The sequence below is a fragment of the Acomys minous genome, assembly GCF_964271855.1.
Source record: "Acomys minous genome assembly, chromosome: 4".
Taxonomy (NCBI): domain Eukaryota; kingdom Metazoa; phylum Chordata; class Mammalia; order Rodentia; family Muridae; genus Acomys; species Acomys minous.
The window spans coordinates 131880638-131908214 of NC_140486.1; the positions used below are offsets into that span (position 1 = coordinate 131880638).

The 27577-nt window shown below is 46.5% G+C and overlaps 1 protein-coding gene and 2 long non-coding RNA genes across 6 annotated transcripts in view; 1 reads left to right on the forward strand and 2 right to left on the reverse strand.

The window, feature by feature from the left end:
• The window catches only part of MYOM1 (myomesin 1), a 114673-nt gene extending 96936 nt beyond the window's left edge, over window positions 1–17737 (forward strand). For 2 of the 3 annotated variants that reach the window (XM_084779907.1, XM_084779908.1), the window contains 9 exons: window positions 1769–1882; window positions 2606–2693; window positions 3630–3668; window positions 3763–3868; window positions 8166–8329; window positions 10600–10636; window positions 11195–11217; window positions 12448–12503; window positions 16993–17737. In XM_084779907.1, coding sequence (XP_084636033.1) covers window positions 1769–1882; window positions 2606–2693; window positions 3630–3668; window positions 3763–3868; window positions 8166–8329; window positions 10600–10636; window positions 11195–11217; window positions 12448–12503; window positions 16993–17286 — 921 coding nt within the window. In that variant the 3' untranslated portion in view covers window positions 17287–17737. Of the gene's footprint in view, window positions 1–1768; window positions 1945–2605; window positions 2694–3629; window positions 3669–3762; window positions 3869–8165; window positions 8330–10599; window positions 10637–11194; window positions 11218–12447; window positions 12504–16992 lie in introns of those variants that run through there. The other variant, XR_014778843.1, reaches the window with a different exon arrangement.
• LOC311596452 overlaps window positions 1–27299 on the reverse strand; it is a 36758-nt gene extending 9459 nt beyond the window's left edge. Inside the window, exons 1-3 of one of the 2 annotated variants that reach the window (XR_014778846.1) lie at window positions 26360–27299; window positions 16671–16745; window positions 14292–14476 (exon numbers count right to left, since the gene is read on the reverse strand). This is a non-coding gene — a long non-coding RNA (uncharacterized lncRNA). Of the gene's footprint in view, window positions 1–14291; window positions 14477–16670; window positions 16746–26359 lie in introns of those variants that run through there. The other variant, XR_014778845.1, reaches the window with a different exon arrangement.
• On the reverse strand, window positions 12516–13500 carry LOC311596453. The gene is made up of 3 exons (XR_014778847.1): window positions 13307–13500; window positions 12923–13030; window positions 12516–12735 (listed from the first exon to the last, which is right to left on the reverse strand). It is a non-coding gene; the product is annotated as an uncharacterized lncRNA (long non-coding RNA).
• Window positions 27300–27577: the final 278 nt, after the last annotated feature.

Here is a 27577-nt window from a genome sequence, read left to right on the forward strand (position 1 = left end):
TCTGTGAACACCAGGCACACATGTGATACACATGTATGCTCTCAACACAGACACACACACACACACACACAAATCATTTTCACGAGGCTGCAATCCCAGAGCACTTCCAGTCCAGGTGCAACCTTCTATTTTATCAATGTCACCTAGTAGCACAATAGATATCTATGGTTCAGAAACCTTCAATACACTTTTCTTTACTGACCTCACTATTATTAACAGTATTGCCTCTTATGTTCACTTGCTAAATGAACTTTTTTGGTGTGCATATGCGTGTGCGTGTGTATGTGTGTCTGTGAGTTTTGCAGGGCCTTGCACTCTACCACTGAGCTATATCATCAACCCAGCTGAAATTCAACATAGTAAAACATGAATACCTTTGTTTATAATGAGCACACCAGTTACTTTTCTGTAGCTGTGGTAAAACACCATGGCCAAGGCAATTTATAGAAGGAAGTATTTAATTGAGCTGATGGTTCCGTGGCGTTAGAGTCCACAGTGGAAGAGCAAAGGCATGGAGACAGGAACAGCTGGCATGGCATGAGCTCAAAGCCCGCCCCCTCCCCATGACACACCTCCTCCAACATGGCCACACCTCCTAATCTTTTCCAAACAACTCCACCAACTGGGGACCAAGTATTCAAATACATGAGCTTCTGGAGGCCGTCCTGTTCAAACCACCAGAGGAAACGTGTGTCCATGTTTGTCTTACAGTCATAGATCCTCTTGCCAGATGCTCAGTGGGGTCTGCAGGGGTGTTGATTTGCTTTCTTGATGTGTATGAAGCCTTTATTCTTTCATACAATTTTAACTATCAAGGAATATGTGGATATATTCCTTTTGTGAAAAATAGTTCAAATGTCATAGAAAAAGCTGAGGATCCCTTTAAGTATATGTGGTGGATTTATCCATCTGAGATTTATATATATGGTGTAAGGGTTGGGCTCTAAGTGCATCTTCTCAATTATTAAACATTACTTCCTTTATACATATATTTGTAATCTTTGTCTCTTTTATTGAATTTTTAGGTGTAGATTGGAGTTTACTTATCCTAGTCACTCTGATGGAAGACGATTTTGATGCAGTAGGAATTACCTTTATTTGGTTTTGATATCTTTATTTAAGCATTTGTGTTAGTATATATGAAATCTTTTCTTTCCATGTCTACACAAGAACTTTGGAATGGAGACAGGGCCTCACATGATAACCAGGCTGCATTCAAACTCCTGGGCTCAAGCTACTCTCTGATCTCAGTGGGAGTATTGAACTGTGCCGCCCTGATCCAGTGGTTTTTTTTAAGTTGGAAAGTCTTTATTTGATATGCCTTGATTTAATGGGCACACAGTACTTTTCCTTGGCACTAATTTTAAGCTGGTTTTGAAATAATTTAGTATTTCACAAGCTGGCCTGATTACTGATCTCTCTGTTCCTTTGGGAGTGAGGCTGGCAATAGGACAATTTCCTCTCTGTTTCAGTTGGTACAGTACAATCCATGCGGAAAGCAGTTCCTCTACCCAGTGCGACATTTCTGTGTTTGTCATGGAAATCAGACGTTAAGAAACAGAGATGCAATTGGTTTGGGTTTATTCACTAGTGTTCAGCTTATTGTAACCCTTTCTCTAGCAAAATAGTTTGGGACTGATTTACTCATGTCGGTGTCTTCTGACTCCAAAGTCAATGTTTTTTCTTTCATTAAGAACCGCTTACATTCACAAAAAAAATAACATCTGTTTCTTTATTTCAAGGAAGGTAATTATGATTCTTCCCCCAGGTGGCAAATATTAAAAAAGAAACTCACATTGTGTGGTACAAAGACGAGCGGGAGATATCAGTGGATGAGAAACATGACTTCAAGGACGGCATTTGTACCCTGCTCATCACAGAGGTGGGTGGCTACAGACATGACATGACTTCAAGGGTGGCATTTGTACCCTGCTCATCACAGAGGTGGGTGGCTACAGGCATGAAAGCTGCTGCCTCTGTGTTGCAATCTCTCAGTAGAGACTAGATTGATTAGTCATTCCATGCCCAAAGGAGTCACAAGAGCTAACCTCTAACTGCTATAGGAACACACTTTGAATCACAACAATGGGACAGAGAGACAAGTGGATCCCTGGGGCTCTGTGGCCAGCTAGTCTGGGGCCTAGTAAGAGACTCTGCCTTAAAACACAAGGCTGGGGCTGGAGAGATGGCTTAGTGGTTAAGAGAGAGGACCAGAGTTTCCAGCACTCACATAGTGGCTCACGACTGTCCATAGCTCCAGTCCTAGGGGACCCAGTGTCCTGTCCTGTTCTCAACTATGATAGTTTGGGACTGATTTCTTTAGAAATCTGTGTCACTGTCCGCAGTTACTGCATGCGTATGGTGTAGAGACATATGTGCAGCCAGAACACTCAAACACATAAAATAAAAGTAAAAAGTTAAAACAAGGTAGATAGCCAAGGTTGATCTCTGGCCTCCACATACATGGTACATGCATGTTCATGTATACCCACACAATATACACTCATACACACATGCATGCACAAACACACAGAGACACAACACACGCACAAATGCAACAACCAGATTTGAGCTATGATAAACTGTGACATCATTGTCTCCTCAGTTCTCCAAGAAAGATGCTGGGTTCTATGAAGTTATCCTGAAAGACGACCGAGGAAAAGATAAGAGCAGATTGAAACTTGTGGACGAAGGTGAACCTGCTAACTTCTGCAGTCTCTCTCAGGGGCTCTGCAGCTGCCAGGGTTGATGCCCCAGGCTGGGTTGTGTCCACCGACTTTGTTTAACTGAAATCCCAGCAGATCAAACTACTGTTCTTTTTCAAAAACATTTTCCCTTTTGACTTCCTAGAAATCAAAAGTATATTTTTGATCCTTGGAGAATTTATAGCCCACAGGCCACTAGAGGTCTGTTTCCAATTTAGGTTATTTTTGTTTCAATTCTACAAAAATGTTCTAGGACCAAAACCTTCTGTAAGGAGCATGCTAAAAAAAAAAAAAAGGCCCATTGTTAAGAGTGGCAAGAAAGATTTATGTATGAAGTTTGAAGCTCTGCCGGTTTTAGCAGAGCAAAGCAGCCATTTCCATTTTTTTTTTCAGAGACTCACTCAGGATAAATATATCATGGTAACCCAAAGCTTCTTATAGCCCTGCCCCCAAACCCCCAGTTTTCCTCCTCAACACAGCAGGACTGCAGCCAGCCAGCCAACAGAAGCTGGAAGGATTGCCTTCTGGCTCTCAGTAGAGGTGGGGCTAACAGAGACTGGTAATCCATTATGCACAGAGGGCACCGATAAGAAAGCTCCCGAATTCCAAAGTAAGGCTTCCTGGGACTTAAGAAGGAAGAACATTTTAAAGCCTCCTGCAAAAGTCACTGCATCCTTTTCTAGCATGTATGCACAATATTAATTACAAACCATTTGAGAAAAACGTAGATCAAAACGAGAAATCTTTTAAAAACCTTATGAAAATCGAGTTATCTCACCAGCACCCCCACCCCCAAGAAAACCCCACTAATTATCAGTGGGGCAACAACTTTACCTTCTGTCGAATGGCTGTCACCAGCTTGACATTTGACATTATATGGAATACACTCATGCTAAAATTTTGGCTCTGGCCCTCTGTCTACAGCCTTCCAAGAATTGATGACTGAAGTTTGCAGGAAGATAGGTAAGTGGCCGTTTCCTCACCACAGCGAGTGTTTCAGTGTGCTCCTTCCAGGATGAACTTACAGGTGCGTGAGCTGTGCTGTCTTTTTCCTCAGCACTGTCCGCTACAGACCTGAAAATCCAGAGCACAGCAGAGGGCATCCGGCTCTACTCCTTTGTCACTTACTACCTGGATGATTTGAAAGTTAACTGGTCCCACAAGTAAGTAGATGCAAACCGACTTGCTAGGTAGACATTTCCCCAGTGGGGTTAGACGAAAATCCCACCCCCTTCAAGTAAGCGTCCTCTCATTCTCAGGGGGGAGCACAGACCGAACACTGAGGCTCCTCCCTTACATCGCGTTAGCTCTTCCCCTCAACACTAGTAATGGCTACAGTGCAGCTTTGCTTGTGATGGAGCTGTCATTCACAGACACCTTTATAATGCAGCCTCCACATGAGATGGCCATATACGGGCCACCTGTGTTCTGCCAAGCATCCAGAGCAGAGCCGGCAGCCCTCAAGCTCTGGGAGGTGACTCAGGTGTGGGCCGGTCAGTCTGGCTCCAGAGCTCAGATCTCATTGTAACACACCTTTGTGTGCACACCCCCCCAACATATGTACATACACACCCAACACACACACACACACCTAGCACACATATACACACTTAACACACACATACCTCCAAACTGCACGGAAAGCTTAGAATGAGTGGAAAGAGGCTAATCATAGGTACTAAAGTACAAAATATAGCAAGATGCCCGTGCTATTGTGCAGTCTAGTGACTGTGACTAGTGATAATACATTGTATGTATTTCAAAATGCTATAGAAAAGGATTTTGAAAGTTTTTAACATAAAAAAGTTATAAGCAGGCCATGTATAGTGGTCCTCACCTTTAACCCCAGCACTTGGAAGGCAGACAGATCTGTGAGTGTGAGGCCAGCCTGGTCTACAGAGTTAGTTCTCGGCCAGTCATGACTACATAAAAAAGAAACAAACAAACAAACAAAGAAACAAAGAAGGGAAAGAACTGCCTATTGATATAAACAAACACTAAGGATTGTCATGCAAATACTATTAATGCACACATATATATGTATGAAAATGTTATGATTGAATAAAAAAATGAGAACATGCCTGCTCCTGGGTTTAGCAGAAGAGAAAGTGTATTGTAGATATGAGGGGGAAACCAGCCAGAGGCATCTTGAAGTGTCTGTACTGAACCAGGCCATGAGAGGAGAGGGACGTGGGGACAGCCAGAGAGGATGAGAGAGGAAGCAGGAGCCAAGAGATGAGACCAAGGGACCACGAAGCCAAACGGCTGGATTATGTAAGGGTCAGAGGCTGGGGAGGGGAAGCCAGCCCTGGGCTGCAGAGTTCAGGGTAGTGCTGAGAGGAGCCAGGACCCTGGAACGGGTATTAGTGATGCTGAGAGAGACTGGTGGCCAGTGTCACTTGGAGGCCTAACAATGACAACATCTGGCATGGTGGCGCAGAGCTGTAATAACCATGTTTGCAAAGTTGAGACAAAAGAATTGTGAGTTCAAGGCCAGTATGGGATACATAGGAAGCTTCCAGCCAGCTGCCCAGCATAGCAAGATCTTGCCTAAAAGAAAAAAGAAAAAAGAAAAAAAAAAGTCACACACTGCTGAGGATAGTGGATTACAGGTGCATCCCTGTAATCCCAGTACTAAGGAGGCAGGAAGATTGAAAGTTTGAGGGACAGAGCACAACCTGCCTCAAAACAGCAAACAAGACCCAGCAGCAGACCCAGCACTACCCCATTAGAACATGTATCAGTATAGCTCCGTGGTAGAGCACCTGCCTAGCATACACAAGGCCCTGGGTTCAAACCTCAGCACCACAAAGAAAAAAAGGAAAAAAAAAATAAGTTGAACAGTAACCAGATCTGGGTGCACAAAGCATTCCTTAGTGTTTGCTCACGTCAGGCTGGCATGTGACAGGGCTGTTGGTGCTTCGAGTTCTAAAAGTAAGAAGTAGCAAAGTACCCACGTGGAAGGCTTTGATCCCTTTTTTCCCAGAAATGTTACAGAGAAGTAATTACAATTTAAAGTTGGCCAAATCCTAGGAAATTCCTCTGTGACACCTAGGACATTCCAGTGTATCAGTCTGAAAAATGAAGGGAGCAAAATTAGCTGGGCCATCAATCAAAGCATTGTTTCTTACAGACAAGGAGACGGCTTAGTGGGTAAAGGTACTTGGATATGAGTTCTGTCCCCAGGATGCAGGGGGAAAGAGAGAAGGACTAACAAATTGTTCTCTGAGCTCTACACATGCATTGTGGCACAACACACACACACACACTCACGTGCGCGCGCGCGTCCACACACACACAGGCATACATTTTATAATAACTAAATAGATAATTGTAGTATTTTTAAGTTATGTCCCTTGTAAAAGAATTATTTATTCAAGGGGTAGAGAGATGGCTCAGTGGTTAGGAGCACACACTGACCTTCCAGAGGACCCAAGTTCAGTTCCCAGCAACCATGTCACGTGGCTCACAGCCATTTGTAACTCCAGCTACAGAGGATCTGACACCTCTGGCTTCTGTGCGCCCCTGCGCTCCTGTGTATATAGCGCCCCAGCATAATACACATAATTAAAGTAAGTCCATGAAAACATAATTATTTTTTGCAATGAAAGCGTTGAAAACATATTTTAAGGAACTTGCTGTTGGAGTAGCAAGGTGTGCACTTGCTACAGTGCTGGCCTCTTTACAGGAGTCTCTCATGTATTTTTCTGCTGCACAAAGCTCTGAGAAGAAAACACATCTTAGCGTGGGTGTTAGCCTCTGCTTTGTCTTTATCTCCTGGGGCAAAGCCACTTAGTTCCATGAATCTCATTTTCTCATAAAAGATCAGAGCAATGCGATCCGTTCTGTCAGAAGTACCTAACATACAGAAGGCATCATTGTGCGAGCCAGCCAGAGACTAAATAAACCAAGCGAAGCAGAGATCTGCTTCCTGCCCCACTCTCTAAGAAACAGCCGCCATTTGGACTAACATCTGCAGAGTACAGATGTGTTTCTTTACCCCTGTTCTATAATTTGAATTGCTAATATATTTAAGGATATATCAACAAATACCCTTATAACATGTAGTGTTATAAGAAAACTACTAAATATTATTCATTGAAAGCTAATTTTTTTTGGTGTAAACTTTTTTTTAAGTTAATTTTAAACTTCTATTTAAGCTATAAATGTTGTACATGCTTTTTTGGAAAATACATTTGTAGATATTATAAAATGGAAAAGGTTTGTTTGTTCGTTCGTTCATTTGTTTAGTTGCTCTGGTTTTTTTCCAGACAGGGTTTCTCTGTGTAGCCTCGGCTGTCCTGTACTCACTTTGTAGAGCAGGCTGGCCTGCTTCTGCCTCCCAAGTGCTCGGATTACAGGCGTGTACCAGCTAAAATGGAAAAGTTTTGTTGTTGTTGTTTTGGTTTTTTCAAGACAGGGTTTCTCTGTGTAGCCCAGCTGTACTAGATCTCACTCTGTAAGCCAAGCTGGTCTCAGACTCAAAGATCTCTGCCTCTGCCTCCTGAGTGCTGGGATTAAAGGCATGTGCCACCCTGGCCCAGCTAGAAAGATTTAAAATATGATATTCATCAAAAGTTTTGTTAGCCCCTTTATGCACATTTAAAGTATTTTCTTCTAATTTTCTTCATATGTTATTGTTACTTTAATATATGTACATATACGGTAATTTTTATACTGCTTTTTAAATTTTTTGTTACATTTCTTTTGTCATGTGAACTTTGGGGACTCACTCTGGTTCCCAGGCTTGGCGGCCAGCACCTTCACCCCTGCACTGGGCGGCCGGCACCTTCACCCCTGCACTTTATCACTGGCCTTATACTGCATTTGAAAGCCTTCCTCACAGTCTTACAAAATCGTCATGAAGTGTGGTCGCCGTCGCCCTTGTCTGCTCTGTAACAGTCGTGTTTTTACAGCACAGGTCACACAGGCAAGGGCTGTTTCCTTCTCTTCCCCCACAGGGCCATAGCGCGTGCCTCACTGGCCTTCACAGACACTCTGCTTTTTGCTCACTTTTGACTCTACCACCAACTGCTTTGTTTACGTATGTTTTAAGTAGCTTTGGAGCAACATTACGTCTGTAGCTGTTACGCTTTTTTACTTATCCAGTTTGGCCACAGAGCATTTGTGTTAAATATGCAGCAAAATAGTATGTAGCTTGGCCCTTCGCCTTCACACATTCCCTTAATCCTAGAAATAAATGCAGGCAAAACCAAGGATGGTTAGTGCCACCGAGACGTACTGGTCTTGACATCCACACTGGGCCCCAGGCCACCGTGGTGAGGTAGTGGATAGATATTCAGGCTATTGGTTCCAGTCCCTGGAGTCCACGGTCACGCCTAGGCAGGTCTCATGCTCCCTGAAGCCCACGAAGGTCCGCGGCCTGTCACCGCGGCAGAGGCAGAGGAAAGATAGGCACGCATGGAAGGCAACGGTGATGACACGTTCTTCTCTTAACAGCGGGACTGGAATTAAGTACACAGACAGAGTCAAGAGTGGGGTCACTGTGGAGCAGATATGGCTGCAGATCAATGAACCCACCCCAAACGACAAAGGGAAATACGTAATGGAGCTCTTTGATGGCAAGACTGGACACCAGAAGACCGTGGATCTCTCTGGGCAAGGTAAACACATTCATTCAAATTCATTGCAGACAGGGCCAGAGTGAAATGAGGTTGTTACACTGTCATGTGAGGAAGCTGGTTTTGTGATGCTTGGCTGCGTGGGCCCCTTCCAGTCAGTTACTCTGAGCTCCAGTCTTTTTGGAAGGCCTGTCTTGTTGTTTTAAGTTCAGTTTGATTATATGCCATCTTATCTGAGTGACACTGTGATTCTGGTTAGATCTGGGCAGCCGAGGACCAGTGCAGGAGCTAGGCTAAATGCCTCCGATGCATTTTTATTAATAGTGACGTTGGCAAGGCAGTCTTAGTCATCAAGAATTTAGTGAGCAGACAACCCACAAAAAGCAAGATGGAGACAGCAAACGTGGAGAGAGCACGCCGTGCTGTCACAGGAAGGTTCTTAGAGGAAGTCAGTGGATTCTTGGGCACCTCCTTAAGAGCAGAGTGAGGAGCAGCTGTGCCTGGGCACCAAGAGCTGAGCATCCTCATCCAAGAAAACAGATGCTTAGACTAGGGGACTCAGTAACCTGCCGCAGCTCCAGAGAGAATTCAGGCAGTGTGAGACCAAGGGCTGATGGGAAAGGGGCTTCTCTGCCCAAAACTAGAGAGGAGCGAATGAGAAGAACCAAAGGAAATGCTGGCGGAACAGAAGGAAGCCAGAGAGCCTAAGTCTGAGGGGTCCTAGCTGTCTTAGTTATCTGCTGAAGGATTAGGGGGTTCCGGAGAAAGTGGAGAAGAAAAGAAAGTAAAAAGAGGAGCAAGTAAATGATTTGCAACAAGCAAAGATCAAAGGTGGTGCACTGAGTAAAACTTACAAAGTTAAGCAAACAAGCAAATTCCACGCGTTTCTCCCCGTCCCTGGCTATATCCGTCCCTGTCTCCTTTCTCAAAGTCACCAAAGGAGGCTAAACTCCCTCGTAGATTCACAGTTTAGACAGCAGCTTTCCAAGCATTCACTGAAGGGTGTGTGGTGTGTGGTGTGGTATGTGTGGTGTGTTTTGTGTGGTGTGTGTGTGTGTGTGTGTGTGTGTGTGTGTGTGTGTGTGTGTGTATGTGTGTTAGTATACTGTCTACATTTAAAATATGATTCTTGGCTGGGAGATGGCACCGTACGGTGAGCACTAGCTGTGGAAGTCTGATGACCGAGCTCAGTCCCCAGAGCACATACGGAAAGCTGGGTGTGGGGGTACGCACCCATAATCTCGGTACTTCTGCCCAGAGGTGAGGGTGGGAGTGGAGACAGGAGAATCATCTGGAAGCTCGAAGGCCAGCCATCCCGGAATAAGTTGATCAACAGCAGAAACAAGAGACCTCGACTCACTGAGCAGCTGGGGAGAGCAGAGCCTTAAAAGTTGTGTTCTGATCCCTCCACACAAGCAAGCCAAGGCACACTCGCAACACACACGCAGAAGTAAATCACATCTGTGTGTGTACCTGTGTGTTTCTTGAGCCACAAAGGACATGAAAGATGAGGTGGAAGGATCTCTAGCCAAAGCTGCCCTTTTTCATGAGCTCCGTCCAAGCGTCTCACCCTGAGGTCGTGGGGACAATAGCGTCTCACCCTGAGGTCGTGGGGACAATAGCGTCTCAGAACACTGTCATTCCTGTCATTCGTCTCTCTGGCTTCCACCTCTGCCCCGCTGTGCCTGGAGACACTCTGCTTCAGCGAGAGGAGCAAAAAGGAACAGAGGGGCTGGGACAGCGTGAACAAAGCCCGGTGATACATATGTATGAGATGTCATAACAAAACCCATTATTTTGTATGCTAACAAAAATGTATTTAAAAAATATGGTCTCTGGGCTCTGTTCTGCACACTGGATTTCAGGCCAGTCTTGGCATACGAAGTGATGACTGTGACACAGTGTGCTCACTTCCTGCCTGCACGGAGCAGAAAACCTAATGTGAAGGTGTTTGTACTGTCTAGCCAGGGGCTGCTCAGGGCTCATTAGTAAGAAACACTTTGTCTCCTTTTCTGTTCAGGATGTGTAGACAACACACCTATATTTGAAAGACATCCACATTGTTTCCTGAGTGGCACTAATACCGTTTTTTGTTTAAGGTTGAAGGCTCCTTGCTTAGGTGAATATTTCGTACGTCTATGTAGAAAGTCCTTAAGTAAGGACTTGTTGACAGTGCAGTGTGATACCACAGGCCATCTCATGGGAAGGTGGCCAGTGTCCTAACCGTGTGACTTTAACCAGCCCTGTGTGGCTTCAATTCTGACTGATAAAATTTTAACTTTCTTTTTTTTTTTCTCTCTTTTCTTTAAAAGCATTTGATGAAGCCTTTGCTGAATTCCAGAGGTTAAAGTAAGTTCCCGCTCCTGGCAAGAGTCACTTCTACTCAGTTACTTTCCTGGAACCCTGTGCACCACATGTCTATCTGAGTATCTGAAAGAGCCTTTTGTTTCCGCAAGCGTCGGAAAAGCCCACTTGACACTGTTAGCTGAGCTGCCAAACATCTCTGCCTGCTGTCCTCCCCTCCTTTGTGTATTAAATGCAGTCTAATTTTGTCACAGCTCTTCATGTTACTCAGAGCAGATTTATAATTAAGAGCAGCTTTCCAATCCTGCACTGAGGCCTGCCCGTGTGTGTGTCTGTGTCAGTGTATCTGTGTGTGTCTGTGTGTGTGTGTCTGTATGTCTGTGTGTGTGAGTGTGTCCGTGTGTGTCTGTGTGTGTGTGTGTGCGCCTGTGTGTGTGTGTGCGCGCCTGTGTGTGTCTGTGTCAGTGTATCTGTGTGTGTCTGTGTGTGTGTGTCTGTATGTCTGTGTGTGTGAGTGTGTCCATGTGTGTCTGTGTGTATGTGGGGCGAGGGGGTACTTGAAGTGATACTAATTCAACTTTTCTTTGTCTTTCTCAACCACAGACAAGCTGCCATTGCTGAAAAAAGTAAGTAAATGCCTTCACACTTAGCACAGAGGCAAATCAATGTCAAATGTCATTTATAGGCATATCTACTGATGATAATGGATTCCTTTCTTGCGGGGCTTGGTCACATAACCCTTAACCCAAGCACTTGGGAAGCAGAGGCAGACAGATCTCTTTGAGTTCTAGACCAGCTTGGTATATATAGGGAGCGGCAGGACATCCAAGGCTACAAAGTGAGACCCTGTCTCAAAAAAGAAAAATGGATTTTTCCCTTCTTTATTTTATAAATTGTAGATGGCCTATACATATTTTCACTTTAGTCTTATGTCTGTGGGAAGGTCCCAGTTATGACATCTGGCTCTTGCCCTCTGCAGACATCCTAAGAAATCACTTGGTTGTAAATCAAATGATCAGTGTTCATCACTTGTAGGTACAACGTTTCAGAAGAAACTTAGACACAACGAACAGAAAAGGAGTCTGAACACTGTCTTTTTGGGTTAAATTTGTAGAGACAAGGTTCAAAAGTCACACACTGAATAAAACAGGACATAGAATGTGAGCCTGGCTGGCAACCACAGTGTCTTTGCCAGAGAGGAGGCCTTGGGGTGTGTTAGAAGGGCCTGTTCATCAAGTGCTCAGTCAGTCACACCCAGAGCATGCATGCATCTCGGCCGACAGCACCGACCCTAGATTTCAGCACGTCTCTCATACCTAATACCAGCCTAATACCAGGGACCAAGAGAGGACGCTATCTAAGGAGAGCCTTGCAGGGAGCCCACGACTGCACAAGTCTTGGGAGCTCTTGGCCACAGCCCTCCTATCGTGCAGCTGGGGCTCCTCATAGGCAAACCGTGAAGAGGCCATGCCCAACTCAGAGCCTGGGCATTAAGATTTGTTCTGCTTCCTTGGGCTTCGACCTGCTGAGGTACCCATAGGCTAGAGCTGGACGTAGCCATGAAAATCATACAGCAGGCCTTTACGTGACTACGTCGTCCAAGCTGTTGCTTTACACACAGCTCTGCTGTTTTACACATAGCTCTGGGCAACTGTGCCTGTGCAATATGTAAGTAAAGAAGAATTAAAGTCAGGAGAGACTGAGTCACTTTCTCATGTTGCATGTTGAAGTCAGTGTGAGGTAACCATCATGACAGGAGGAAATAGCTTGGGAGGTCTGTGTCATGAGTGGCTTTGAGGCCATGATCATCGGCCCTCCCCACTGCAGTGATTAACCAGGAACTCCTGTGCTTGCAGATCGGGCCCGGGTATTGGGCGGTCTCCCCGATGTTGTCACCATTCAGGAAGGCAAGGTAAGTATGAGGTGCCTCCACATGGGGAGCGGGTCCCAAGGCCCCACACTGCGGCCCGACCATCTCTGTCTTATTCCTGTGTCTGCACTTGACCAGAATAGCCAGACACAAGGCACAAAGCACGGCATTCCAGTCGTGATGCCCAATCAGCCCAGCATCGGGAGAGAAGTTTGTCCTGTGATTCCGTATTTTGGCCATTATGAAAATGAACGTGGAAACATTAGCTCTTACCCTATAATAGAAGAAAGAAAGAAATGATGCCAGCACACTGGAAGGTGTCTGTGACACTGAGCATCTCATGGTTACTGGGAAATATACTGCCTCCAGGGAAAAATGTTGGGCTCCATCTCCGACGAAAACCAGCCTTTCCATTTGGTGTTGAAATGGTGTTTCCTATGCTGTGTGGTGGTGGTGCTCACCTTTAATCCCAGCACTTGGGAGGCAGAAGCAGTGGGATCTCTGTGAGTTCCAGTCCAGCCTGGTCTTACAGAGTGAGTTCCAGGACAGCCAAGCGTCACCAAGAAACCCTGTTTCAAAAAACAAAGAAAAGAAAAAAAGAAAGGATGGAAGGAAAAAAGAGAGAGAAAGAAAAGAAAGAGAGATTTCCTGGCTTTTTGTACTCCAAGAGGCAATGAGTGTGATATCTGACCTGTAAGCCAGGCAGAGTGGTACCTGCCTGCAATCTAAGAACTCAGCAGGGGATCTAGAGGTCAAGGCCACCTTTGGGCACACAGCCAGATCCCATATCATGAAAAACAACTTTAATCTAGAGAGACCTGTAGTAGAATAACACCTTTTCCTACCTGAAGGGGCAGTGACTGTCTGCAGTGGTGGGCGTGGGAGGGTGACTGTGCAGAACTTGGGTCGCAAAGCCAGGCTGTGGTCTCCATCAGCGCAGTGCTGTGTAGGTGGGAACTGCAAGGCTGTGGACTCCATCAGCGCAGTGCTGTGTAGGTGGGAACTGCAAGGCTGTGGACTCCATCAGCGCAGTGCTGTGTAGGTGGGAACTACAAGGCTGTGGACTCCATCAGCGCAGTGCTGTGTAGGTGGGAACTACAAGGCTGTGGTCTCCATCAGCGCAGTGCTGTGTAGGTGGGAACTACAAGGCTGTGGTCTCCATCAGCACAGTGCTGTGTAGGTGGGAACTACAAGGCTGTAGTCTCCATCAGCGCAGTGCTGTGTAGGTGGGAACTGCAAGGCTGTGGACTCCATCAGCGCAGTGCTGTGTAGGTGGGAACTACAAGGCTGTGGACTCCATCAGCACAGTGCTGTGTAGGTGGGAACTACAAGGCTGTGGACTCCATCAGCACAGTGCTGTGTAGGTGGGAACTACAAGGCTGTGGTCTCCATCAGCGCAGTGCTGTGTAGGTGGGAACTGCAAGGCTATAGTCTCCATCAGCGCAGTGCTGTGTAGGTGGGAACTACAAGGCTGTGGACTCCATCAGCACAGTGCTGTGTAGGTGGGAACTGCAAGGCTATAGTCTCCATCAGCGCAGTGCTGTGTAGGTGGGAACTACAAGGCTGTGGACTCCATCAGCACAGTGCTGTGTAGGTGGGAACTACAAGGCTGTGGTCTCCATCAGCGCAGTGCTGTGTAGGTGGGAACTACAAGGCTGTGGACTCCATCAGCACAGTGCTGTGTAGGTGGGAACTGCAAGGCTATAGTCTCCATCAGCGCAGTGCTGTGTAGGTGGGAACTACAAGGCTGTGGACTCCATCAGCACAGTGCTGTGTAGGTGGGAACTACAAGGCTATAGTCTCCATCAGCACAGTGCTGTGTAGGTGGGAACTACAAGGCTGTGGACTCCATCAGCGCAGTGCTGTGTAGGTGGGAACTACAAGGCTATAGTCTCCATCAGCGCAGTGCTGTGTAGGTGGGAACTGCCATCATCAACTTTAAGCTGAACCTTTGAGACCAGCGTCTGTCCTTTAACTGTCTTCTCCACTGTCCTCGCTCAGTGATGTTGGATCCCCTGGGCAGTGGTGACAATTAAGAGAGAGGTGTGTGGCAGTACTTGAATCCACAGCTGAGGTCTACAGGATGGAAGCTAGTTCTCCACAGTGCTCGCACTGTCTGGGATTTCTGTTTGACTTAGTTACATTTTATCCCAAGTAGTCTCCGATTGCCAAACTCATAAACCTGGTCTCTTCAGACACATTTAGTGACAATGATTTGACTCATTTAAAACTGTTAGATGCACGTGTTCACTTACTGGAGGACATGCTACGGCATGTATGTGGAAGTCAGCACAACCTGCAGCTATCAGTTCTTCTTCCACAGTACAGAAGGGAGGGGGCTGAACTTGGGTCGCCCAGTTTGGCAGCAAGCATCTTTACCTAGTGAGTGTGTACTTTTCTTTCTGAAGTATACGCATAGAGTAATTTACTAAAAATGCTCATTTAAACTGATATGGCAGCATATGCTTATAAGCCCAGCACTTGGGAGTCACAAGTAAGATCACAGGTCAAGCCTGAGCTACATACACATCCTGCCTCAAACCTGTGCCAAATGATGAGATGTAAGCAGGTTTTGTAATTTACCCAACTGTACTCCCACAGAGGAGGTGACAACTTAGATCTACTGGGAAGGTATTTTAAAGAACATGCCTTTCTTAGTGATGCCAGCTTAGTCCCCAGTCAGGAGTACACAGTTCAGCACCACTGGCTGTGTGTAGTGTGTAAAAGACACATTGAGTATAACACACCTACCTGAACTGCGGTGGTAAGTGACACACGACAAAAACACAGAATGGCAGATGCAGGCAAAGATGTGGGGAAACTGAGCTACTTATACATTGTTGGTGAGATGGAAGCCAAAACTATGCCAACTGTTAGCAAAAAAAAAGGCTTGGCAATTCCTAGGGAGAAAAATGATTCATATATTTATCGTGCAGCCCAGCGACTAAATCCTGGACATTTATCCCAGAGACTTGGAAAGCTTGTGTTGTGTTCACAGTAATTCTGTCCGTGAAGGCCCCACACTGAAGACAGTACATGTGGCCTTAGGGACACACACATATACTGCCGCCCTAGTCAGCAGCAAAGGGCCAAGAGGCTGGCTCAACAGCATGGGTGCGTCTGCAAGGAATTATGTGGACACAGAGAAGCAGCCTAGAACGTCCGCCTACTGTAGGTTGTGTTGATAAAACAAGCTTGAAGTGACAGTGTTCTATAAATAGAAAAACAAGTAGCAGTTGCAGGAGACCGAGAACAGAGTTGATGATTAAATGCCATGACGTGGACCCCAGTCCCAACGGCTACGGCTACGCTATGACTCCCACACATAAGGCACAGGAATCACAGCCGCAGAGGGGCGAATGACAGGAAGAGCCAGGGGATCAGGGAGTTTGCTGTGAGACTGCCTCCTATGACACCAGACGCTGCACCTATAAAATCTCACCAGCATGACCCCCAAAATGTGAGCTGAGCAAGGAGCATGCCAAAGTGGATGGAGGAAAGCCAAGAGGCCTCAGCCCTACACAGGCAGCTAAGAAATGCTGAGACCAAAAAAGAGTCTTCCCCGGGGAAGAGAAAACCAGCTGGTTGTGTAATACTAAATGATCAGCCCTGAAGAAACTCACATACAAGGAGCATTATATAGACCGAGCAGGCAGTGTTCAGGAATGTGTGTGTGTGTACACACACATATACACAACAACAACAACAGTTAATGAAGAAAGTGGCCATGAATTTGAAAGGGAACAAGGAGAAGTATACAGGAGGGTTTGGAAGGAGGAATGGGAACAGGGAAATGATGAAACTACAATTTCAAAAATAAAAGATACATTTTTAAAGAAAAACACAGGGCTGGGACGTTGGGGCGGGTCGTGCATCTTTGAAAGGACAGCACAGGGGAGCCTGTGATGATGGAAATGGCCCTGTTGCCTGTGGTGGTTAAGTATGAAACACAACACTGAGTAGAAGGATCTTAAACACAGTCGCAAGCCTCTACAGTCCCCTCTCACAGGGGCACGTGCACCTTACGTTCTTAGTGAGGCAAAGCAAAAATGGCAGCCTTTGGGCTGAGCACCTCTGTGCCAGCACAGGTTGGATGGGGTCCTGGGAGCTAAAGGAAACGAGGAAAATGGAGTGAGAAGATCAGTTAAAGCGTGTAGGGCAGCTGCCGCGCTCCACGCCTGGGCTCTGTGATGCAGATGAAACGCTTACGTGGGCAGGTGGCGCGTGTGCCATGAGGTTTCTCTGCTGACTCAGCCCTTTGAGCCGCATCGCAGCAAAGGGCTCCTGGGTGTTTGTGGAGGAGAAAGGGGAGATGGAGAAAGTCAGGGAAGCTCCTCAGTGTGCATTTTAGAGTCCCAAAGCCCGGCCCTTAAGATGCCACTCACACATGACGTCAGAGTGTGACCACAGGCACAGACACAGCTGCTTAAGACCCAGCCTGGGCTCCTCCTAATTACCTCGGCTATGAAGCTGGGTCATATTTAACTGACTTACCACCTTCCTCCCCACCTCCCCATAACCTGTCTTGCAGGCTCTTAATCTCACTTGCAATGTGTGGGGTGACCCGACCCCCGAGGTGTCCTGGCTGAAAAACGAGAAGCCACTGGCCTCGGATGACCACTGCAGCCTCAGGTTTGAGGCCGGGAAGACCGCCTTCTTCACCATCTCGGGCGTGAGCACCGCAGACTCTGGCAAGTACGGGCTGGTGGTAAAGAACAAGTATGGCTCGGAGACCAGCGACTTCACTGTCAGCGTGTTCATCCCGGAGGAGGAGGCGAGGAAGGGCACCTCGGAGCCTCCAAAGGGCAACCAGAAGTCCAAGTGAGTGGAGGCTGGGGAGCTGCGAGGAGGAGAGCCGGGGCCAGAGGGCCATGCTGCTGTTGTGAAAATGGTTGCAGATGAGGAAGTCCTCCTGGTGTCTCCTGTTTTGTGCTGGCTCAAGAGGGAGTTGTCACATCTCTTACTCATGTAGAAGAGGCACCAACGAATGACACTGCAAGGGTTTTTAATCTACAGTTTATATAGTGAAAAGCTTTTGGAAATGATTTCAAGGAAGAAGGCAGGGAATGTTGGAGGCATGTTGAGTGAGAGCAGCAGTGGGCAGAGTCTGAAGCGCATGCAGTCTTAGCTGTTAGTTCCTTAGGGACTGTGTCCACACCAGGCCTCTGTTAAGGCCATGAGTGTCATTGGCCACTGTTACTGCGATGATGGTGCGTTTCTGTTGGCAGCCTTGTGATATGGCCTCCCCCAGGGTGAATAAACAGTCTCCTACTTTCTTCTCGCCCCTCGTGTCTGTCTGACCCTCCCTATGTTGGGCCTTCCCACCTCTTCCTTGACATTACTGTAGCTTCTGGTTTACACCCTTAGGGCAAAAGTGGTACCTTCTGGAAATGCTCAGATAAGACATCTGGGGACGCCCAGGGCTCAGAGTTTGAGTCACGCTGACACTGCATATCCGAACACTTAGCTACATTCTGTCACTAAGATGGAGTAGTCATTGTTTGAAGTGTGCCAACTGTTTATGACAAGGTGCCGTAATGCTGAAGAGGTCTCCTTATTTCTCCTGCCAAAGGTGGGTATCTTAGTCCACTTAATGCTGCTGTGACAGAACACCAGAAACAGAGTAACTTATAATGAAAAGAGACTAATTCTTTGAGGTTCTAGAGGCCCCAAAGTTCAAGATCAAAAGGCTGGCATCTGCAAGGATCGGGGCCAGAATCCTGTTCAGGACTTTTTTTTTTTCTCTCTGCCCTGTGTGATTCCAGAAGGGTGAGCAAAAGAGTAACCTCTCAGAGGGGAGGTTGGGTACAAGCCTTTTGTCTGGAACCTTCTCCAGAGCCAGCTAAAGCCTTCTGCGGCACACACTAACTGCTTCTGTCCCCGCTGTTATAGTCCAGCGCCTGTTGGAGAGCCGGCTTCTCTCTCAGCACTGTCAGAGATGAGTTCTAGTTGTGAGTACTGGAGCGCTCCACTGATACCAAGAACAGAGCCGCCACTCCCCTATGCTGCAGACATGGCTCCTGTGTGAGTAGAGCCCAGACCAGGGCTGAAGTCAGCTCTCATCTGTCTATTGGTCCTTCGCCGTCCAGCTAAGTGTTGCAGTGCTGAACACAGGCAGGAGCAGGGCGCTGAGTTCCCCTGTAACCTGGAGCTTGGTTCATGAAGAGGGGTTGCCACCTGACTCTGATTCCCACTTCCACAGGGATCCCCATCATGAGGCCCTCACCAAAGCTGAGCCAGTGGGAATGCCTGATCCTTGCTGTTCCACTTCTAAACTAAATAAGCTTCGTTTCTTTGCAAAGCTGGCAGGCTTCAAGTACTTCAGGAAAGAAAAATACACACTCTAGCATAGTAAATAAATACACTGGAAACCAACTGAATCCCAAGTGGACCCCGATGAAGGTGGCTGTCCACATGTAGTCTCAGCACAAAGGCTACCCGAGGGCGCGCAGACGCAGAAGGCATGGGTCACTGAATGCATACCTGCCAGGGAGCCTGAGAGAAGAGTCCAGCAGTGGCAGCCCCTCATGCTGAGAGCTGCTCATAAGGGCTCCTGAGGCCTCCACAGAACCTGCCACAGAACCTGAGAGCCAGCAGCAAAGTCCCAGTGTTGGGGGGACAGCAGCTGTGTGGAAGCTGGGCCCAGCACCCCGCCCTGTGACCTACCCAGGCTTGAGAAGGTGTGTTGAATCACACGCGCGCATGCACGCACACTCACACACAATTGAGATAGCACCTTCAGATTTCTAAAATGGTATGAGAGCATGAAGCCAACGTGCACTCCCACCAGGAGCCCCACCGTGTGGAGAAGGACCTAACGGGACAGTGCAGCAAGGAGAGAGGATGCTTACACTCAGGGCTGTGTAAGCTGAGACCAAGAGCTGTTCCAGCCATTATGATAACCAAACCGTACTGGCCACACAGAATCCAGTATCCTTTTCTAAACAGAAAAACACAACAAAATCACAGACACATTGATATAGCGATTCTGAATCTGTGAGTCTGTGACCTGCCATAGGCGGGCTGTTGACAGAGTCATATTGGAACATAGTAAACATAGTCTCTTTTATAAAAGTAACATATAATATGGGCAAGTGACAAATTCTAAAACACTTGAAAGTGCATTCTTACATGTTTTCTTCTATTTAAAAGTTTAGTCATTGAAAAAAATTAGCTTTAGGACTACTTTTTTTGTTTTGTTTTGTTTTGTTTTTTAAAGACAGGGTTTCTCTGTGTAGCCTAGGCCTTGTGGACCAGGCTGGCCTCTAACTCACAGTGATCCACCTGCCTCTGCCTCCCGAGTGTGGGATTAAAGGCATGTGCCACCATGCCCGACTAGGACTACTTTTTAATAATATTAAAATCCTCTTTAATTTACTAAATTAAATTTATCAATATATATTTTTTTCTATTTTAATCATTGCTGTTATCTGGCTTAAACAACATTCCCAAGAAGTTAACCTTAATTGCCTACTTAAGTATGTACATACAGGACATTTGTGTTTCTTATATGGTCTCATGTTGTATATGAACATAGCTGTAAGATGAACACTCTAAGTTAGCATCAGAAATCGAAGCTGTTACTAGGATTAATGATCTAAAATAGTCCAAGTGCATAAAAATAAAATATAAAGACTGGGAAGATGGCTAAGTCAGTACCGTACTTCCCACACAAGCCTGAAGCCCAGAATTGGATCCCTAGCACCCTATAGAAAGCCAGGCACAGACAGACACGGTGGTGCATGGCTTTAATCCCAGCACTGGGGAGACAGAGGCCACACCATCCCCAGGCCTCTCTGGCTAGCCAGCCTAGACAACCCCAAAAAATGAAGTAAATGGCTCATCAGGAAGGTCACCTGAGGTTGACCAATTCCCCCCCCACACACACACACCACATATGCACATGCACACATACAATACTCACATACACACACACATGCACACACACATATACTCACCCATATGCACGCACACACATACACACACTACACAGGCTCTATAAAGCCACCGCACTAGGTTTATATAGATAGAGGCCTCACAGCAGGGACTGGGGTCAGTACTAACCCCGGAACATGAGATATGAACTCAGTTGTTCAGGGTGGGCTATGCAGAGGCAACTTAGACAAACAAAAGTGGGAGCAGTAAAAATATCACCAATGGACATGGAAGCTGTATACGCTTGCCATCTGCCTGGACACTGTTCTGAGGAATAAAAAGAAACAGTCTCTTCAAGTATAGGGTCCACATTTACAGCATGGCATGGTGTCAGAGTCCCAAGCCAAGAGCACCCATAAAAATGGAGTGATGTCTGGAGTCCAGAGAAACTAATGTAAAGCTACACCACAAGGGACTTCCGTGGCTACCCACAACGGGTTACTGTTAGGATTGCTCTCTCATGAACAGCTAAAAAACCCGGCTAAGTATAAAGCAGACACTATCGGCAGCCTGGGCTAGCACACACACAGGACTGTGGCTCCTAGGGGTTCTGAGAATGAGCTCGAGCAGCAGCTGTGACTTTGGCTGCTTGCTCGGATGCAGAGCTCAGGCTGCAGCTCAGCCTCACTGAGCCAAAGAGAGGAGGATGAGAGTTCAAAGAGGTTGCTGTGTCTAGAAGCCAGGAAGCTTCTTAGCAAGAAGAATTGCACAGAGGCCAGAGAGCAGAAGTGCAGCAGGTGGCCTGGATTAGTTCTGGAAGGAGCCAAGGGGGGGCTCAGACACACAGTTCTTGACGATCGATCACTCAGGATGAAAATAGTTCTCAGAGCCACCAGCTCAAATAAAAAGTGTGGTGCATGGCGCCTTGGGCAGGCTTCTCAGAAGTTTCTCACTTGAAGCCTGGAAGCAAATGGCCCTAGACTGCAAGACGCTGCAGGCAGACGGGGAGACGGCGCAGTGGGGACGCGCACTTGCTCTGAGAACATAAGGAAACGGCCCGGAACCCTCAGCATCCACATAAGAATGCAGCAATGGTTTAAAGTGTCGTTGATCCAGGCGAGCTCACTGGCCATCTTAGCCAAAATGGTGACCTCTGGTTCCACGAGAGGCCTGTCTCAGTGAAATAAGGTAGGGAGAGACAGCCCACATGTTTGTTTTTTTTCTGGCCTCTGTATGTGTGCATACAGGCACACACAGACATCACACACAGAGGAATATGTGTATGCACACATAACACATACACACGCCCACACAGACACACATGTAAGCAAGCCTAAAAAGGATACAATTTCTATAAGGAGTGGAACTGTATGTCATTCTGACATACAGTTGCATAACATGCAACACACTTCAAACAAACACAGTATTGAGCAGGGTAACAGTCACCATAGCAAGTATCCAATCTAAATTTAGCAGGCTTGTATTCCGGGAGTGTTGCTTCTAGGACAGCACTAGCCTCACACGGGCACTAGATTCAGTTCCCAGTAGCTAAAATAAGAAGATGATGGTAGATACATAGATAGATAGATAGATAGATAGATAGATAGATAGATAGATGATAGATAGATGATAGATAGATAGATAGATAGATAGATGATTGATAGATGATTGATAGATAGATGAGAGATAGATAAAGTGACATAAATACTATGCCTAAAAAGAAGTAGGAAGGCTATAGCTGATGACTAAAAGAAAAATAGTCCTAAAAATAAGTCCAGAAATGACACGAGTATGGAGCATAGCATGTTAAATATGTAAATAAGTAACTTAAAGCAGTCACAAAGACAGTCCGGGCTCCAGCTGGCAGCACAGGCCTGGAGTACCAGCTACGAGGGAGGCTGTGGCAGGAGACTCTTAAGTTCCAGGTCTGCCTGGGCAATCTTGTAAGACATTGTGTCAAAACGAAAAATAAGGGACCTAAGAACATAGCTCATTCATATATTACTTGTGTAGAGCACTGTAAGCTAAATTCAGTCCTCAGTACTGTAAAAAGAATAGCTTCCATGTGTACAAGGAGCCAGAGTGAAAATGTATACATTAAGAACGACATGGGAGACTACCAAAATATGGTGAATTGGCAAAGCAAAAATATGCATAAAGAAAAATCTCTAAAGTAGTCAGAAACCCACGAGTTACACCTCAGAGGAACACAAGTAGGTTGTCATGAGCCTTTGCTTGATAGGCTGTCGAAACCAGGGGGCTGGATAGAGAGCTTTAAAAATGGCTCAGTGGTGAAGGAGAGATAAACCTTCGGAATGGTCTTATGAGAGAACAGGTGAGGTTAATCCACTAGAAGACCAACTACCTTGTGCGGGAACTTGATTGTTGCCAGCTGAAAAGATCCCGTGAACAGACTCTGGGAGGAGATATATAAATGAGCCTAAAACTGGAGGCGGGGCCTTTGGAGACTTGGGATAGATTTGGCTGTTCATTGCTCCACTCCGAGATGCTCCTAGAGAGAACCACTCCAGGGAAGGCTTCGGGGCTCCGGGCTCCTGCTGAGGTTCCAGGTTCTGGTTACTCCAGGTTCCAGCAGAAGAAATTCTACTGATTACACCAGGAGAATTGTTCCTTGGAACTGATATCCTTATGGTTTTGTTATTCTTTAATCCTCTTTTCCTATTGTTTCAGTTAGTCGGGTTATAAGGGACGTACACTTGGTTAATAAGTTCATAATAAACTATATTGGTTAAGAAAACTGAGCCTACACAGTGTTTATTGTTTATACAGAAAGAGACTTTTGCACAGGTAATGGTTAACCAATTATAAAGTGTATTTGAAAATTAAACATTTCACAAGCAAAAGTTTTAGAAAGTATCTTTAAAATTTGTGGGGGGAAAAGTCTAGAAAAGACAAAGTTGTTGATAAGGAGGAACAGAGCTGAAAGATGATCAGGAAAGTCTCAGTCAAGGGTTGCCCCTAGTATCTGAGGAGAGACACAGATTATATTGTGAAAAGAACATGGAAGATTTTCAATATCACCAATGCCATAAGCATCAGTAAAATGGACTTTCTCTGACAAACCAAAGCCGAGAACATTACCACCCACAAATCTGCGCAGCAGGAAATGTTAAAGGAATATCCCAGACAGAGACAGATGACACCAGGTGGGGGTTCAGGCCCATGAAGCAGAAGTTATAAAAGTATAAGCACATGGCTCACAGGGAAACCATTTTCTCTTCCTTTGCTCCTGGTGCACCTCATCTGTCCAGCATCAAGTACCAGCGAACAACTTTACCAACCTATTGTCAGCGCCATGCTTCCCCCGCGTCCGCAACAGCCCCATCAAGGGGGTCACACGGAGGAAGGCGTGGCCTGACAGCTTCACTACCTCTCTACCTGAACCCTGGGGAAGCCAAATTCTTCCTTAGGGAGGGCAACTTCGGTGGCTGCTACAGAGCTTGATTGTGGTGACCCAGGAGAAGAGGATGATGCCCAGACTGGAAAGATAGTCTGGCTGGGGATTGCAGAGTGAGAAGAGACCGGCTCAGGAGGCCTCGCCTACCTATATGCGAGAGCAAATGGATGGATGATTTTGCAGCTGCAAAGAGGCCATTTAGAGAAGGAGGGAGTGTGTGAAATGCAACACAATAGCAAAAATATTGTTTACTAGAAGCTCAGACTAAGAAGTTATGCTTTTAGGGGCTGGAGAGATGGCTCAGTGCTTAAGGACTGGAGTTTGGCTCTCCAGGACTCACATAAATGCTGTGCGGCTACCGCTGCCTGCCTGTGATTGCATCTTCAGAAGCCAGGGCCAAGGAAGACCCAAAACAAGCTGGCTAGAGCATGTGCACATGCACCTACACACGTGTGCCTACACACATGAGAACATGCATGTACATATGAAAACGTAAAAAAGTAATTTATAGTCATGCGAAGTGAAAGCAATGGAGGACGGATGGTGTTTACATGGCAACTGAGGTTGAGGTCCAAGAACGAACAAACGAGAAAACGTGAATTAGGACACCAGGAACTCCGAACTCTAATACTGCGCATCCCTAAATCAAAGCGCCTCACCCTTGTGGTGCATGCCTGTTCATGAAATCTGCATAACAACAGCAAGTGGTTTTGCTTTGTTTCATTTGGTTTGGTTTGGCTTACAACAGTAACTGTGTTGAAAGTAAGTTCCGGGCTGGAGAGATGGCTCAGTGGTTGAGTGCTGCCTGCTCTTCCAGAGGTCCTGAGTTCAATTCCCAGCAACTACGTGGTGGCTCACAGCCATCTATAATGGGATCTGGTGCCCTTTTCTGCAGATTAAAGCACTCATATACAATAAGTAAGTAAGTGAATAAATAAATAAATCTTTGAAAAAAAAGAAAGAAACAAACAAAGAAGGAAAGTTCCCCAAACCGTGAGTCTGAAATCTTCTCTCCTGCTTTGGCGGCTGTCATAACTGCATGGCGCTTTCAGACCACACAGCACTGTTAGCAGCAGAACTGTGTGTTCTGGTCACTTTTAAGCATCCACTGTTAGGAACTGAAGAAGAGATCTTTGGCTTTCTAGTGACACTGACTCACACTCTGACTCTGGGTCTGCATTGTGACTCACAGCAAGGCTTTTAAAATCACATCAGTTCTATGGACGGCCACCCGACACACAAGGACCATCACGGCTTCAGGCACGTGCAATTTTGACTTGGAGCTCAGTGCTTCAGAGATAAAGTCACATAAGAGAAATTTTTAGTTATTGAAATCACTTCCAGTAAATCAAGATATATATATGCCCTGAAATCTCAGTCTCTAAAACGTATGTGCAAGCTTCCAAAATCACCCCTCTTATTATCATTAACACTGAAATAATTTCTAACACCTTAAAAAAAACCATAATCATAGGCTAGTGCCAGAAAGGGGTGTTCTTCATTTGCTGACACGTATGCTGTCGGTACCCAGGAATCATAGGCTCCATGGTGTGTGTGTGTGTGTGTGTGTGTGTGTGTGTGTGTGTGTGGTGCAGGCACATGTGTGAGGATCACTGGGGCTGTGCTGTCACTTCCTACCTTGTCCCTTTGAAACAGGGTCTCATTGAGGCCAGCAAGCCCCAGTGATCCTCCGGTCACTGCCTTCCCTACCCCACAACAGCCGTGCTTGGCCTTTTAACTGAGTTCCGGGGACTCAAACTCAGGGCCTTGTGGTTCTGCAGCCTTGGTTCCTACCCACTGCCCACCTCTGAGGGCAGATACTTGCATTTTGAGGAAAAGTAGAGGACTAAATTGTTAAAGGTTTGAAAAGACTCAGGGTGTCTCTGCATAGTAAAACATTGTTTTTTTCTGGTGTGTGCCAGACCCTAGATTTGGGCCCCAGCAGCACAAAAAGGAACCAGCTCTGGAGCTAAGAAGACTTGCTGTGCCTAAGCTGGAAATAAAGGTTCCATGTCACTGGGACAAACATAACTCAAGGATTTCCTCCCAGAAACCAGCTGTGTCCCTTGTATTGTTCTGTGTCCTTTATCTGATGGCTCTGGGGCTAATATTGGCTATCTAAACAGTGTTCAGGACCCGCTCACTGAAAGCCCTGTATGCCAGCTACAGGTCATGCGTGCAGCACACACATGTAGAACATGCATGTAGCACATGGGTGCAGCACATGCATGCAGCCCTTTCACGCCCCACTGCGCTCCACAGCTCCACACCAGGCCTGGAAAGCATCCGTGCTCACTGCCACCTGCTGATGCAGGCATGTGACACTCCTCTACTTCCTACCCTGTACAGCTCCGTTCACCAGAAGGTACCATGAGAAAGGTCCCTTCACACACCCCTAACAAGGACCTCAAGCCAAGAGGAGGGCTCGTTATCTTATTGTATGGTAGATAAACCTGCCTAGGGAGAAGCGGAGTGACTGCTGGGAACACGGGAAGCAGCAAAGCTGAAATCCTTCTCTTCAGAGGCTGCCAGTTTCTGAGGGATGAAAATAAAGATGAGACAGTGGAGCTCTGATCTCCTCCAAGCTGAAGAAGAAAGCAGTTACCTCGGTGCCGTGTTACCATGGTAAGGAATCACGTCTTCTTCATTTGCTCATACATTCAGGGTTTACGGAGTTCATAGTGCGGGCCAACCCCGTTCTTCACAGAGCCTCAGCATCACAGCCAGGCCTATGTCCAAGTGGAAAGTTACTAATGACTTTAACCTCTGCACATGCTGCTGAAAGTCAAGGAAGTGCCCTGGGGTAAAGAACTGTTTTTCTCCAGTGTGTCAGGACAGAGTTCCTGAGTTTCCAGCACTAGGAAGTGATGAAAGGAGTGAGAAAAGACAGAACATAGCCGTGGCCTGCTCACATAGACATCATGCCTATGGAAGAACTAGACTGCTGCACTTAAGCGTTTTTTTATATTAGAATACTTCTTAATTTCATATTTCTTGAGGCTCATTACAGTTTGCCAAGGCCACATCATGGTCACTAGCATATTTAAAAGCTTGTTGAAGCACTTTAAAAGCTATGTTTTAATAACAGTTATGCCTTTAAATATGTGTCCAAAGTCAGAGACGCTGTAAGCAAAGGCCTAATGATAAACAGCTTCGTCTGGAGGAATAGAAGCATTTTATGGTGGTGGCTCACCGTTACGAGCCCTACTGCTTTTCCAAAGGACTCAAGTTCACTTCTCAACACCCATGTCAAGAGGCTCACAGGTACCTGGAACAGGATCTGACACCCTCTCTGGCCTTTGAAGGCACCTGCACACAAATGTGCCCACCCCCATTAAAAATAAAACTAATGAAATAATTTAAAAATACGATCATGCAAAGCGTCACTTTAGCCTGTGAGGAGCATTGCTGGGCACCTGGTAGGATCTGAGTGGGCACCACGCAAGCAACATGTATGAAGGAGGAGCAGCGGCACCACGCAAGCAACATGTATGAAGGAGGAGCAGCGAGGTCACCATGCAAGCAACATGTATGAAGGAGGAGCAGCGAGGTCACCACGCAAGCAACATGTATGAAGGAGGAGCAGCGGCACCACGCAAGCAACATGTATGAAGGAGGAGCAGCGAGGTCACCACGCAAGCAACATGTATGAAGGAGGAGCAGCGGCACCACGCAAGCAACATGTATGAAGGAGGAGCAGCGGCACCACGCAAGCAACATGTATGAAGGAGGAGCAGCGGCACCACGCAAGCAACATGTATGAAGGAGGAGCAGCGGCACCACGCAAGCAACATGTATGAAGGAGGAGCAGCGGCACCACGCA